Consider the following 16795-nt stretch of genomic DNA (forward strand, 5'->3'; position numbering starts at 1 on the left):
ATGCTAGGGGCACAATGGTAAAAGCGGGGCAGTCATTAATGAGAATGCACCGTTACCAAGACCATCAATCCCTACGCACATCCCTAACGGACGCGACGTTTGATTAGACGTAATTGTCAGAACCAAAAGGTCACGAAGAGTCACGTCAGTTTCAGACCATCACGTCGGTCCTCCAACAAGTCGGCTACGACCCCGAGTAGAATACTCGAACCCAAATCTTGAAAAGAAAATTGGGCTCGAGTAGGGGCACTGTTCATACCCTGGCCCAATAGTAAAGGCCCAGGTCCAAACAAAAGGCCTAATCCCACGGATTGAGCCTCACCCGGCACCGACCTTCGTCTTACGAAGTCGGCACTCACCACGACCTGTTCTAAAGAAGTCAGGAACGAGGGTTAGCTGGCAGATAAGCACTCATTCAGATGGGTAACTGCCCCTAAAATCTCTCTAACCACTTCCAGTATCCATATCTTAACCTCCCCAAGATAAAGGGACGGTTAACACCCTAAAAAAGTCGCACTACTCCAACGGTGGTTATTGGTTCACCACTATAAATACATTGACATTCCTCAGGTATCTCTAAGTCCCAATACTCTCTAAACCTGCCTAACCCCATGCTGACTTAGGCATCGGAGTGTCTTTGCAGGTACCACCCCCCATTCTTTCACATACACAACTCGGAGGCGGCTCCCAAACATAAACCAAGTCGGAGACCACACTCCTCTAACGCTTGGGCCTCACAAACAAGCCCAACCACCATCCGGTTCTAGGTAAGCCCCGGAACAATAACAAAGTAGAATAATAAACAATGAACAAGAATTATAATAATAAATTTTACAATGTCAAACCCAAAAAATATTCTATAATTTTTTTAGTCTTAGTATTCTTTTATTTAGTATTATATTGGACCGTAAAATTTTATTACTTATGATTTCATTATTATATATGATTAGTTTTTTATTTACTTTATCATTTTTAATAAGATTAATAATTCATATTATAACAGAATTGTAATAACAAATTTAATAAAAAAATCAAAATATAAAAAAATACTAAAATCTGAACAAAATTTAAAATATTTGAAATGACTTGAAACAAATTTAAAAATTATTTTAGAAAAAATCAATAATGATCATCAAAGGTTAACGCACGTTGAAGTGAACGCAGAAGCAACAATTTTTTGCTTCCAGTAAATGCGCTTTTAGGCTGCAAAAATCACTTCTGGGGTTAGAGGAAAAAGGTTGCCAAACATCAAAAAGCAACGTTCAGAGAACTTCAACGCACTTTTATCCTCTTCAACGCGTTTGCCAAACACACCCTAAGTAGTTGAAGAAATGAAAAATCATAATGTTTTACATTTTTTTAAAATGTATTTAAAGAGGGTTATTCAAGTACAATTTTTCAACTAAATTCTACATTTTTATAGCTTTTAATATGGTTGATGATCAACTATGTGACCTATATCTTGCTGATTAATAATGTGAGATATATCAATATGAAATATATCAGCGATGTAGATTTAATATAAATTTATTTCATTTTTACTCATTAATATTCTATGCCTGTTAAGAGTTTTAGTAGTGTACTATAACCTTTCTTTAGTTAATTTATAAAGATAATAAACTACCTCTGGCTTAAGACATGTCTCTGGATAACTTTTAAAATTTTAATTTTAGTTTTCAACCTTTTGCTTAGTAATGCTTTAATTTTAATAATTTTTAAACTCTAGTAATATAGCATATTTATGGTTCTTTTATTTAATTTTTATATAATAAAAAAAAAAAAGCTAAGTTTTAATTAATTTCATATGTAGTTATGCATGACTCTATATAAACATATCCTGTAAGTTTTTTTTTTTTTTTACTCTCAAACCTTAATTTGAGAGCTAATGATGATGTAAGTGATTTGCGAATTTTGCAACATGTCAAAAGTATTCATGTTCCAACAAAATAGAAGTGATTATGGAAGCTTCATATTTTTTTTCCCGTGTTTTTAGTATATCTTCCTATAATTTATCTATCAATTTATGTAGGTGAGGTTATTAACAAGAGATATAGATGCATTCAATACAAGAAAAATAAGGTCACTTAAAGAAAAAAAAGTGCTTAAGGTGCATGTTGTCAAAGGATGCAATAAAGTTAGAAAATTGTGTTTGAACTTTGAAGGTTTAACTGATGAAGTGGTAGGATGAAATTACAATTTAGAAATGGACCATGACCTTATCCAAGTAATGGAGAGGTACATACACATGCTTGAAATGGATGATAGCAAATTTTTCCATTTCTATATTACTATATATAACCCCGTAAATGATACAAGAAGGAGGCTTCAGTAGGTTGTTTATGACGATGAGGTGAAACTGAAATCACTTATAAAACTTTGTATCCTGTGACATAATGCATTCAGAAACGACAAATTTTTACTTAACAAAAGAGTAGGAACTTGTTGTTAGTCATTTTTACTAAGATTTTCCATTAATATCTAGATCTAAGTTGCGGTGTTGTGTAATGTCAACTTGGTGTTGCTATTTTTTTTTTATATTTTGGTTTGCCTTTATTTTGTGCACTACTTTTGGAGCTTGGCGTCTTTAATATAGAAGTACTTAGTACAATCGCACTACAACATTCAATTAGTCTTTTGTTTGTACGTTCTTTTTAAAATTCAATCTTTATCTATATAATGTGCCGTTACGATCTGTTGAAATCAATTAAAAAAAAACACGATGTAGGTAACATAGAATTTTAATAATCTATTTTCAAATGCAAAGATATCACATTACATTTTTATACAAAATCAAATGCTTAATATTAAAAAGAATATTAACTAACCTCCATGACTTAACTATAACATTTTTCATTCATATTTATATACCAATAAATTATACCAATAAATGTCAAATATTCATGAGTAATAGTTATAGTGTACTAAAAAGAAAGTCTAAACATTTAAAGGAGTTAAGTCTTAAAGTGGCCCTGAAGTTATATTCAAGACTCAAAGTAGTCCTTAAAGTTAATAATTACCCATTTTTGTTCCTGAAGTTGTATTTTGCGATCCAGAATCGTCCTTCAAGCACATTCCGTCCATTTGGCGCCACTGAAAAGCTGATTTAGATTCCTCTGTGACATGCTGGATACGTAACGACTAGCTGATGTGAATTAGTAAATATTTTTAGTGCAATTTGGTCCCTAAATTAAAATTAAAAATCCTAATCCCCAAATTTAAAAATCACTATCTCTCTGCATTACCCCCTCTCTTCTCTTCTCTTTAATAAATCTTGCATTCATGTATAGTTTCTGATTGTCTTCTTGTTTATTAGGGACTCAACAAGTCACTCATAGAAAACAGCGCAATAACACTAGGGAGGCTTGCATGGGTCTGTCCATAACTTGTATCTCCGCATATGGAGCATTTTCATGCAACCTTGGTGCACTGCTCTGTCAATGTAAGTCATTGAAATTCTGTTGCCCATGACTTAGCTTGCATCCATGATCCCCCTAACAAATATCTTTTGTTTTTTCTTTGTGTGCTATAACTTTAACTGACAAAGGTGTAATCACTATATAGAGAATATAGATGATATGGTTATATTTCTTTCTTGAGCTAGGCATTTAGCTTTATTTGTTTGTCTTAAGATCTGATATTGAATTATTGATGCTTTAGAAACTGGTAAATGGTAGCACCTTGGTCCTTTGTTGATATATAGTTTCTTGGTATATAGAGCGCACAACATTTAAAAGAGAGTAAAAGTGTGTCTAAAGAATATCTTTATTTTAGGAATTGGTTTGTTGCAGGATATGGGATGATGTTGAGAAAGAAGACGCTTTTAGAGGCCTATGTGCTATGGTATGTTCCTCCTATTTGCGTGTAGACTGCAAAAGTTAATATTTGAGCCCTCTGTTTGTTTTCAGGTCAAAGCTAATCCTTCTGGAGCTCTGAGTTTTTCAGGGTTTTTGAGTGTGTATAATAAAACTATTTCTTTCTATAGGAAATAAGAAGTGAAGATTTACACAGTGAAGTCTGCCAGGTTTTGCATGGATATAAACAGGTTAGTGTTGTGTATCTGAAAAGAACCCACCCATCTGCTTAGGAATAAATTCATCGAAGCTGCAATTTTTATTTTGTCAAAAATGAAGATATAAATTTATAGAGTAGCACTTTTCACCATCTTGGTAGAGTTCTTTGCCATCTTATATGCTATAGATGCTGCGTAACGGAGCATGGGACCAGTGTATGTCTGCTTTGGAGCTTTCGAAATATCAAGTATAATTTACGTCTGCATTGACATTGTCGAGCTATATATTGCTGTCATGAATCATGTTAAGCAGGAGCTTATTCTCAGTACAATTCGTTTGAGGTTTGATGATTATATGCCATTTCGAAGGCCTTGAAGACCTCATTGGATGGTGTTTTCCATGGGAAATGTTTCAACCTTTTGGAAATGCTTGATTCTTTCTTGTCTTTATTGTTAAAAGCCTTAATTAAAAGGCTAGGATTTTTACTAGACCCTTGTGTTCGTCGTCACAGTTTTTCAAATATTTTAATTAGTTTGAGTGTGCCTTTGTTATACAGTTTTGTACCACCAAAGAGAGGAGGGAGATGGGGGGTTATTATGTGATCTGGCTACAGTAGTTTTCAACGTCTTTAGTTATTACATTGCACTAAAAAAGTTTACTAATCCACGTCAGCTTTTCGGTAGCGTCAAGTGGATGAAATGTACCTGAAAAATAATTATGGGTCTTAGAATGCAATTTCAAGACAAAAATACGTAATTATTAATTTTAGAGACTACTTTGAGTCTCAAGTATAATTTCAGGAACCACTTTAAAATTTAACTCATTTCAGAGTATAATGTAGTTTATCCAATTTATAATTAGAATTGCCAACTCATCACTTTTTTATTAATAGTACACAATTTTTTATATCATCTCCTTAAATTCATATACATTTCACTTAATTTAATAGAAATACAAATTTTAGTAATATATTAAATTCTTTCTAAATTTAATGATGTACTTCAACAATTTATATAACTTTTTAAGTATTAATACTTTTCGCAATATATCTTACATATAAGTAACTATACAGATAAACAAATAAATAGTCCATCACTTTAAAGAGTAGTTACAACGGTCAAACACTACTACTACTTGCGCGGGCTTCTGCTAGTCCTCATTTAATAGTTCAAAGGAAAAAACTTTTGATTGGAAGAAAAAAGTTATAAAAGGAATTAAAATTTTGCTTTATTGGTTCTGTTAATACCAAGAATAAATGTATAGTATTGACATATCAGTGTGATGTCAGGAGAAATCGATATTAACTATCTGACTTGATTCAATCAATAATCTTTAGAGGCAGCGACGGATCCAAAAATTTTTAATAACGGGGGCAAAATTTATATAACATTATAATAATTTTTATAATAAAAATGATATATGTATATAAAAAATTAAATATTAAATTATCTATTAACCATTATATATATGTGTATAAATATATGTATTATTTAACTTATTTTTAATGTGTATTTTATATTTTAATATATATTTTATATAAATAATTATTTTTTATATACATATAACATGATTATTATTATGATTATATTTTATTATTGTAAAATATGATTAGCCTTCAAAATATCTAATATATAAATTACAATACTAAAATAGTAATTTAAATAATAATATATAATTTAAAATTCTATTGTTTTAGGTTTTCTATTTTAAAAAATTAAATAATTTTTCTCTTAACACTATCATCAAAATTTTTCTCCTTTTATATATATTACTAAATAATTATATAGAAATCCACTTCCCAACACAATTAGAAGTCGACTCTTATTGATATTTATAGTTAAAAAAGTTCTTTCAATTAATACAGTTGCTATGTAAAAATTAAAGCTAATTTAAAAAGAAAATAAATAATATTCTTTTGAGTTGATTTTTAAAAAGGAACAATACTAATTTCGTTTAAATTTGAGAATTAATCATTCTAACGAATTTCTAATATAAAATTTTTAAATTGACGATTAAGTACCAAAAGTTGAATAAAAAATTATTGTGGGGTCAAGTTTAATAATCTAACGGGGCAAATAAATATTATTATCATATATTACTTAACAAAATTTCAAATCGTAGTGGGACGCCTGCCCCCACACCATTGTACATAGAACCGTCCCTGTTTAGAGGGCTCAATTGTATGTTAATATAATTTTTTTCCACGCTAGATAAATAGAAATATGTAGATGACCTATGGATACAACTTAACCAAGCAAATGATAGAATAGCATGAAATATGTCCAAATATGTCAAAAATGCATGAAGTTTCACTTTTCGGCAGTGGCATATGGAAAAGAAAAATTACTTCAACCGGTTATATCACCATTTAAACTTTGGGAAATATGGTATGGATGTAAAATCTGATAAAAAAAACTCGTCTTGTCATTTTTTATTTTTGATATTGAAAAGAAGATGATGTTTTACAATATTATTGGAGAATAATGTGTTTAACCAGTGAAGAACACAAATTAGACTGTTAAATTTATCACTTAAAACATAATTTTCATATTTGTGTATTTTAAATTTTTAAAATTTTTAATGTACAAATCTGACCTCAATACTTCACTCAAATTTAACTCTCAGATTTTATTATTTTTCTCTCTTCAGATTTTATTATTTTTCTCTCTTCTTAACAAATTTGACACTCAAATTTCTCTAAAAATTTAAAGTAGCTAAATCGGAGCTTCCAATTTACTTTTTCTAATTTTTAAAAAAATTATATTGATAGAAAATACACCCACCATTTCATAATGCTGCATAACACATCAATGGCCTCAGTTACCAAAAAAAAAATGTATTTTAACACTATATGGTAAATCAAATCAGAAAAGTGGATATTTTGACACATTGGTATGAATAAATCTTGTATTTATGGGATCTCACTGAGCGAGTTACTAACTTACTACTGCCCCTAAGAGATAATAATGCCAAGATTTTCTTTTGGGATAAAATACATGTGCCAAACAAATTAATTGAAGATAAATAAATAAATGGTGAGTTTTATGGGAGCAATGTTAAGGGGTTGACAATTTTTGTGATTGATAGCCATCAAATAGTCATCAATGATAATTTAATGGTGTGAAATTGATGTAAGATTTCATCTAATGGCTCACCTTTTTCTGCTGGTTACATGCTGACCAAAATTCAAAATTCAATAAAATTACTGACCCCTAGATTTTTCTAATTCTATGATGCCTTTGTTATGGTTCCTAAATTGTCTAACTTTTTTTTAAAATAAAAAATAAAATGTTTAAAATAAAAATTAAATTATGTAAAATTTATTAAAATATTATTTATTTATCTTTTTTAATAACTTAAGTATAAAATGATAAGTACCATAACATTAACCTAAATAAATAAATACAGAATGCTAAAATGATAACAACCAACACGGAATAACAAGAAATATTAATATATTAATATTAATGCCAAATAGGGCCCTCAAATTTGAATTCATAGATTGGGTAGGATTCAGGCTAGCTGTGACTGCAAGGCAGGCCATGTAAATGTTTGAGTCGAGCTCGAATGGACACAAATCAGGCTCTGGAAGTTCCAATAAATTAGGAAATCGAATCTCACAAAAATATGTTGTCTGTGTTTATATACAATAAAACAACAATCTGATAGGTACTGCCGTACTGGCACTACATATGTACAATTTTCCAAACAGCATACCAGCAAACTATTCATTAGTACTTTCCTGATTCTCGCCCAAGAATCTAGCCACAATGGTTTCAACATCCTCCAATGCAACCCCAACGAAAAGAGGGTTAGCTGGAACCTTAACTGAATCATTGAGCCCCTCAGCTATTTTATCCGCAGTAGAGTTCTGTATCCTCACATTAGGTGCACTCTTGCACTTCCCCATGCACTTGCATCCAACAACAGCAGCAGCAGCACCAACCACTCTCTCAAATTCTTGCAACAATACAATAGATCCTGATTTCTTGCACTTGTTTCCCATGCATACCTCAATCCTCTTCTGAGGAATAGATTCAGTGATAATAACCGCAGTACTCTCATTCTTAAGGCTACCATTAGTGCTTCCAACTGATATGTCATTGTTTCTAGAGAATAATTCCATGGCCTTATGATGATGGTCATTAGCACTAACATCCTCAGGCAACAAGGGAGGTGTATATATCATGGTTTCTGCCTTTGGTGGAGAATCTGCGACCGCAACACCAACCTTAATGTTCTTCTTCATGTCAACCACCTCATTGTTACATTCACTCTCACTTGATTCAGATTCAGATGATGACGATGACGATGACGATGAGCAATCAGGGTTGGTGTTCATCTTAGAGGCTTTGAGTTTTGCCTCCTTCTCTTGCTTCCTTTTTCTCTTCAATTCCTTTTCCTCTGCCCTTACTTGCTCTAGCTGCTTCATCAAAACCTCAGCAGCATCCTGTGTAAAAACAGAACAATAATTAAATTTACCATTGAGTAAAAACTTGAGACTCTGTTAATCACTTAAAGGCCAACAACAATAACATGCACTTATCACTTAAATTCACCAAATAATCAATGGAATCGCATGTTCAAATGCATTGTTCTAAACCTGTTAAATTTGATTTCAACCCTATGAAGTAAATTTCAGTCCAAACATAAAGCAACAAGATGTAAAAATAATTAAGTTACCGAAGTTAGGTTTCCTTGAAGATCATCGAAAAGGACACGTTTCTTCAGCATCTTGAGCTTCTTCTTGGTGCTCAACACAGCGGTTCCCTTCTCCTTCTCCTTCTTCTTCTTCTCGTCCCCGTAATACCGCACATGCCCCGAATCACTGAACCCGCAGCAACAACGCACGACCGCCTTTTTCCTCAGCCTCACCGGCACCGAAACGCAACCACCACCACCACCACGGGAACTCACGTGCATGGAAAAGGAAGGGCACGTGATATTCCTTAGAACGGTGCCGGAAACCTCCATCGTTGACGGTGAGAATTAATTAGGAATCGAATTCTCCTTTTCTCTCTTCTGTGGTTTTGACTGGTTTCGTTCCTTTTTGTTTGAAGGTGCTGTGAAGAAATTGATTTCTCTATTTGTGATGTCGTGGCGATTCATCATTCGCTTTGGACTGGGTTCGTTCCTTTTCATCATTCACTCTTTTAGATTTTATTTTACTTTTAATTTGTTATTAGTACTATTTTAAATTTACTAAGAATTTTAGGATAAGTAATCCTTAAAATGGATAACGTTCAGGTGATAAGATATAGTATTATTCTTATATAAAAAATTAACCATATTACATATCCACAAAAAAACTTAATTACTAATATATAAAAAAATTATCTAACTTTTCGTTCAAAACATTATTATTGCAAATAGTTTTAATTATTAATCTAATTATTTTAGTAACTAATTATTAAATTAAGAAAATATGTAAATTAATATATACCAATAAATAAGAATTAATTTAGTAACAAATTTATAGTAGATTATATTTAGTATTTTTTATAAAAAGAAATTATAGATTATTATTATCTTTTTTCTTTTGTTTTTCACTTTATACAGAGCATGCTTAGTAAACGCTTCAAAATGTTCTTTACAAGCACTACATATTGAACATCACTGCTATAAACTAAGTAAACATTTTCCCTCGTAATTATTTATTGTTATTGCAGCAATAAACACAAGTACATACACCAAACAAATTCACGGTTGAAATTTAATAACACTGAACTATTAATATCCTATTCCTAGATTGTGACATGTTGATCTTGGAAGCTGCTAGTTTGTAACCATTTTGATAGCATATTGCCATTCCCTCTTCATAAAGGTCAACCTCATCTCATGCATGATTGTGATGTGAATATGTGGTGTTTCTCCATTTTTGTTATCTCTTCTGTTTTGGGACCATTGGAGGGAGAATAATAGTAATGAATGTTAGTATTCCAGCTTTTGGTGGTGACAACCAAGAGTCCAAAAGAGCATAGTAGAAGAAAATCAATGGCTTTTCATGATGATTGCCATTGGTATGCCAGCCAAAAGTTCTCGAGATCCTGCTGCAAGGTGTCCCGGTACGCGTTGCCTTATCTCTTCGAAAGCGTGCAGTGTTTCCGAGTCTAGGCCTCCAGCAAACTACAACAATCAAGATGTCAAAAAATTTGGTTCGACAGTGCATAGACTCTATTTCATGACCTAAACTTGTAAGTTTGTAAAAGTATGAGTTAACTCGAGAGTTTGATACCCGTGCAGATGTCAAATGTTACCTGATAAGCTCTGTATGCAAAATGAACCCTGAAGCAGAAGAGAATCTTGGCTAGATTCTCTGTCTGTGTTCCAGTTGGATTCGAGCTCCATTGTCACTCTTTTCATGTACATCTTGGCTAGAGTCATGGAAGCCTGCTTTATCTGCATGGATTGTGAATACACTTTACTATTACTAATCTACAAAGTTAACAATTGAAGGAACAATATCTTTTTTCCAAGAGAAGAAATGATATAGCTCTAGATAAAGGAAAATACATGTCATTTGAGAATTGAAACTTGTGAATATAATGTGTAAAAGCAAACAGATCAGTGAATCAACTACTAGATCCAGTTCTATGTTGATAAATTTCGGATAATCACTAACTATAATTATCCCCCTACTACCAGAGTAAAGATAACCGTAAAGCAAACCATTTACCATATTTCAATCTTTGTTAAAAATATGTTAAAAAGAAATTTACCTTGCTCATTATCCCCGAATTAAGCATCCAAGCGGTTGGAATGTGTACGCTTGGTACGAACGCATGACAGAATTTTGCAGCTTGATTAGCCTCCGTATGTTCAGTTCAGACCTATCACAATGAGGCATAAGAAGAATATTAAATAGGAATACTATTATTTTGACATAAAGCTTACTTGTCTAAGAGGCTGGCCATTTTTTTCAAGGCAGCTCCAAATGGAATGTCGGGGTCATCCTTGTAGGAGGAAATCTCCTGTTCTAAAAGGTTAAGCTCTCGATACTCAACTGCAGCCTCTCGCATCGCATCGGCTTTCTTCTCAGGCCAATTGAAACGTTTCAAGATAGCGCGCTCATCCCCTTGTAGAATACATAAGACAAAGGCAGTGAAAGAAGCAAAGTAGAAAAATTCTATCCATTTTCAAGTATTACAATCCTTGATTTCCAAGTCAGAAATCACAAGACACTAAACTGTTGCACCAAGGCTCACCCTCTCAGAAATTCTCAGGAAATCTATTAAAACAATGGTTTTATAGTAATTTTAATAACTCTAAAATGATTAATGAAGTAACATATAGAGAGCCATTGGCCCACCAAATCAATAATTTTCTGAGAAATGTACCAATGAGGATAGTTCACCATCAAGCCCATCAACAAACTTTAAGACTTCTTCAATGTCCATGTAGGATGCATCTACCGCCTTTTTTATAAGGTCATTGATAAACTCCCCTTTTGTTTCAATGTCTACCCTTATCTAGAAAGTATGGTAATCCATTAGTCATCAACTAGCAGTACATAATTTTGAGGTGAAAAAAGAAACAGGAACTAGAAAGTGTAATAATCACACAATACTTAACTGCTAAAAGATGAGCTGAACGGTTCTGAATTTCTCCAACAATGCTACTGTGTGCACTAATCGCTACCGGTTGCAGATGATTCAGAGGCCCTTTTATGTCTCTCTTCATATCAATGATTCTTTAAGGAGTGAAATAATTCAACAAGTGGTGGGGCCTTTTGGGCGCTAGCTAAATTTGCCAAACGCTGAGACGACATTGATGGTGGCAAGCACTGGTTTGGTGGAGACTTTCTTTTCTATACTTTTGGATTCGGAATTGACATGAATTGTTGTCGTAAGAGACGATATTGAAGAAGCTTTACGAAAAATTGCTTCAGGAGCAGCTTGTTTTTTCACTTTAGACCTTTCCAATTTGTCAGAGTTTCTATATGTCTTTGGATTTGAATAAGTTCAAAGACAGATGAGATGTTTCAAAAATTCTGACATTGTCGTCAGAATTTTTTGTACGCAGATTGATTTATTTTGACAGGAATTATGGGGATAGAAATAACGGTCTTCATGTACGAGAATTACAATATGGACTGAGAAGGTATTTAGGCTGAAGATTGGAGTAAATTCAAGATGTATGTAAAACAAGTTTTAAAAGGACCGTCAACATTATATAAACAGAAGAATATGTGTTATGGAAAAATAGGCTTGAACCAAAGATACAATTTTGTGATATCTGACAACAGAGCCCTTATTATAAGAGTAGAGGAATGATACTTTTCTAATGCAGTGCACATAGATAAAATTATTTTTTATGAGATGAATAGTCTACATGAAGTTTTATTATTTTCATGGAATCTCGATCCACCTCCAATAGAACTTTGACATGTTTTTAAAGTTTTTACCAGAGTAAGTTAATTTATTCTTTTAATTAGTATATTATTTTTTTTAATTTCGTATATATTTTATAGATAATATTTATTACTATTATTTCATGGCTAAATCATGGAAAATGATATTTTGTCATTCCTATCTTTTAATATATCAACAGAAATCATATTATTTTGTTCAGCTTCACAAATATTTAAATGATCATTTGAGGCGACTTGATAAAAATAAAAGAGTCTTCGTGTCAATAGAAATTAGAAAAGAACTTTTTTGCCATTGATATATAATGATGAAAAAATTCTTTTTTAATATCTATTGACATCAAGGCTCTTTTATTTCTGTTAATTCACCTCAAATGATCATTCAAATATTTGTAAAGCTAAACAAAATAATATGATTTCTATTGATAATTTCAAAAATAGGAATAACAAAATATCATTTTTCATGATTTAACCATGAAATAATAGTAATAAATATTATCTTTAAAATATGTACGAAATTCAAATAAAATAATATACTAATTAAAAAAATAGATTAACTTAGGTAAAAATTTTAAAAACATGTCAAGTTCTATTGGAGGTGAATCGAGATTCCATGAAGATAATAAATCTTCATGTAGACTATTCATCTTATCGAAAATAATTTTATCTTTGTGCAGTGCATTAGAAAAGCATCATTCCTCTACTCTTATGATAAGGGCTCTGTTTTCAGATATCATAAAATTGTATCTTTGGTCCAAGTCTATTTTCTCATAACACATATTCTTCTGTTTATATAATGTTGACAATCCTTTTAAAAATTGTTTTACATACATCTTGAATTTACTCCAATCTTCAGCCTAAATACCTTCTAAGTTCATGTTGTAATTCTCTTACATGAAGGCCGTTGTTTCTTTGTACCCATTATTCCGTCAAAATAAATCAATCCTCGTAATAAAAATTCTATGGACAATGTCAAAGAATTTTTGAAACATCTCATCTATCTTTAAACTTGCTCAGTCTCAACTTTTGAAACCTCACATAATCTAACTTCTCTTCTTCTCTTCCGTTGGTCAATGTCATATCCAAATGGTGATTGTGTCCTAGACTATCTATTTTGTTCAGTTTTGTTACTCATCAATTGATATTGATCCTAAATGACTGATCATAATTAAATAAAAATATAAAATTATAAAAATAAAATTAAAAGTTAAAATACATGTCCTCACAAACATACTAATAAAAAGTATCAATTGTTAAACATAACTAATGATGCAAAAAAAAATAGTAAATTAGTCACTAATACAAAATATTTTCTCAATTTACATATTCAAAGTTTATTGATGATAATCAGTAATAAATTCAACTCTCATAATTTTTTAGCAACAAAAGAATTTAACTAAATATCATTCTTAATTACATCCCTAACAAGAATCGATCATTTAATTACATAGTAGCTACAACATGCAACTTGGAATTCAAGATATGCATAGAGGCACATTCACAAGCAATTGATGAATAAAAGTATGAAACAAACAAGAACAATGTTCAATTAAAGTGTACATAGCATGTTCAAACACCAAAAAGCTTTCACAACCAATACCACAAAGTTAATGTCAAAAAATAAAATTTCACGCCTAATATAACCCAAAACCAATTAAACAAACAAAGTTAATCAAATGGGGTTACATAGGATCAATAGTTAATCTTGTGTTATTGGGAAAAAGACCTCAAACATTCAAAAAGTGTCAAAAATTTTGGTCAATTAGCATAGCACATTCACATCAATGCAAATAGTTATAACGAGTGGAAGACAAGCATTGAGCTCAAGGAATTGACCAAACTTTTTAATCAAAACCTTGAGGTAATTTGGCAAACACTAGGCATGCATACTTATTAAAACGTAAAATCAATGCACCAAGTATCAGTTTAGAACCTTATTCAAAAGAATGTTATTCAACCAAAATTTCAACTTCTTCTCACAAAACAAGCATTCTTTAAACCTCAATTCATACAAATTTACTAAGAATGATACAAAAAATCAGCAGCATACTATTAATTTCAGCACAATCAGTAATCAGTTAATAACTAACCAAATAGTTAACCACATTCAACCAAGTTCAACAGCAATATCCACCAAGCAACAGAATTTCACACACACTTCCAGCAGTCTTGCACAACTAATAACCCTAAACCTACCAGCAGCATACCACAACTAATAATCCTAATCCATTCAAACAGAAAACTAAATCTAAGTTCTACTAACTAACTAAAATCAAACTCAACAGATTAAAATTACTAACAGCAATTAACTAAAAACAACAGCACATCAATATATATAAAAATCACAAAACACAACAGAAACACAGCAAAACAGCCCTAGCTAATCAATAATCAATTAGTCATTTAATCTAAGCACAATTAAGTCATCAACACAGTCAAAATCTAAGCACAATTGAGTCACAAAACAAAAGGCAGCAGCACAATTTTAATGAAGATTAACAAGGTTAACCCGGGAACTAAATCAACTAAATCAGCATAATTTTAAGAAAGATTAACCAGCAAAATAAATCAACTAATCATTCAATGATTCAATCCAGAACAAGAAAATAGAGTATAATACAGCTAATCCAAAAAGATTAAATGTTCTGAGTAAAGAATGAAGGACAGAGAACGAAAATTAAAAAAAAAAATGAAGCCATTACCTTCGTTCCGAGCAGTCTGAGCAGAGGGGCAGAAGCACGATGGAGACAGAGACCGAGACCAGGCGACGAGCAGTACGACGGACGGCGCAGAAGCGCGGCTGAGCAAACGAGGAACAATCACTAACAGTGAGCACTGACCTTCGAAGGACGACTGTGAGCAGACGACGTCGACGGTAGAGAACGAGGACCGAGAGCCAATAGGGGTTGTTCTTGGAGAACCCCGACGGAACGAACAGAGAAGGCCCTGACTTCGACGGACGGCGGCGGTGGCTCACTCCTTGGGGCGGTGAAGCTAGGGTTTCCGTTTTTATTTAGCTCACTCCTTTGTTCTGACTTCTAAGCAGTCTGAGCTGAGGGGCAGAAGTGCGACGGAGACGGAGGCCTAACGACGAGAACGATGACGGACAGTGGTAGTCCTACGGCTGAGCAAACGAAGAGCAGACTCGTAGACGCCAAGCTCGAGGAAGAAGCTGCGATTGGTGAGTTGGGACTTCGAGCACCATGCCCAGACAAAAACGATGGTACCTGAGCACAATAGACAACGGCAGGAGAGTGACGGACGACGGCAGGAGTGCGACGGAGCACCAGGGACTAACACTGAGCTCGAAGAAGAAACTGCGACAGACGAGATGGCGGAAATCCTTGCAGCAATCCATGTGACAATGGTGCTTGGGCGCGATGGACAGCGCTACCCCTTGCGGCGGCGGTGGAGAAGCTAGGGTTTCTCACTTTCAAGCTTTAGCTTTCTTTTTGTTTTGGGGAGAAGTGGAGAAGGGAGAATGCGTTCTCGGCTTACCGTTTTCCTTTTCTTCAATTTCAAAAACGACATCACTTTATGTAAGCCTCCCGGGTTCCAGTTCGGTTCAACCGGTCAAATTCTGGCCGGTTTAGCGATCTAACAACGATTTTTATTGTTGTGGTTTTTCTATTTCAACTGAACTGTAGAGACATCTAGTTTTCAGTCGGACCGCTTCGACCGACCGGTCTAATCTGATTTTTCATAACCATGATCTTGATAGAGAAAGAGAGACAACAAGACAGAGGGAGAGAGAGAGAAAATTACACGGAAAAGATGAAGCTGCGACACGGTCAACAGAAGATGTGATGCTATCAATGGAAGCTGCGACGATAACAGAAGGACGACGGGTAAATTCAGGCGTTGGAGAAAAAGAAGCTCTGATGCTCTGGTCTCTGGTCTCACCGTTTCACTCACTCACAAGAAGAAGAAGAAGAAGAAGAAGCCCTGCTGACGGCGGCAGACGGGTTAATTTTGGCGTTGGAGTCTTGGGAAAGAAGTTCTACTCTTAGTGCTCTGTGATTAGGGGTGGCAACAGGGCGGGTAGGAGCGGGTTTTTGCTTACCCGACCTGCCCCACCCCACCGTACAATAACCTGCACATAACCCGTCCCGCTTCTATCCGCGGGTAGTTCTAAGTCGCCCCGCTCCTAAGGTTCTAAAATCCAGACCAATTATTAAACAGCTCTAGTTACTAGTTTACTGGTCCAATTGAAATAATCGTTTTATAATAAAATAATAAATAAAATATAAATAAACACATTAAAACATAATTATTATCTAATATAAACTTTAAAATGTCATCTAAATTTAAAGCACTAGATCAACCAAAGTCTTATGTCAATATAAAAGTTTGTTATTAATCATTAAAATTCGCAAAAACTTGTAAGTTTGTAAAAGTACGTCAAATGTTACCTAAT

At 33.2% G+C, this 16795-nt stretch overlaps 1 protein-coding gene and 1 pseudogene across 1 annotated transcript; both read right to left on the reverse strand.

Moving 5' to 3' along the window:
• Positions 1-7448: 7448 nt before the first annotated feature.
• Positions 7449-9199, reverse strand: LOC112737407 (diacylglycerol O-acyltransferase 3-1). Its single transcript, XM_025787310.3, has 2 exons — positions 8694-9199; positions 7449-8460 (listed from the first exon to the last, which is right to left on the reverse strand). The coding sequence occupies exons 1-2, from the start codon at positions 8982-8984 to the stop codon at positions 7735-7737; spliced, it is 1017 nt and encodes a 338-aa protein (XP_025643095.1). The 5' UTR covers positions 8985-9199; the 3' UTR covers positions 7449-7734.
• A 686-nt stretch (positions 9200-9885) lies between these two features.
• On the reverse strand, positions 9886-15736 carry LOC112737414 (INCREASED PETAL GROWTH ANISOTROPY 1-like protein 2; annotated as a pseudogene).
• Positions 15737-16795: the final 1059 nt, after the last annotated feature.

Source organism: Arachis hypogaea, chromosome 2, assembly GCF_003086295.3.
Source record: "Arachis hypogaea cultivar Tifrunner chromosome 2, arahy.Tifrunner.gnm2.J5K5, whole genome shotgun sequence".
In the NCBI taxonomy this organism is placed as follows: Eukaryota; Viridiplantae; Streptophyta; class Magnoliopsida; order Fabales; family Fabaceae; genus Arachis; species Arachis hypogaea.

Excerpts from the sequence above, each read along its gene's own strand:
- LOC112737407 (XM_025787310.3), bottom strand. The coding sequence starts at position 8,984 with ATGGAGGTTTCCGGCACCGTTCTAAGGAATATCACGTGCCCTTCCTTT. Across the intron at positions 8,461-8,693 it reads TTCAAGGAAACCTAACTTCG|GATGCTGCTGAGGTTTTGAT; the intron begins GTAACTTAATTA and ends GTTTTTACACAG.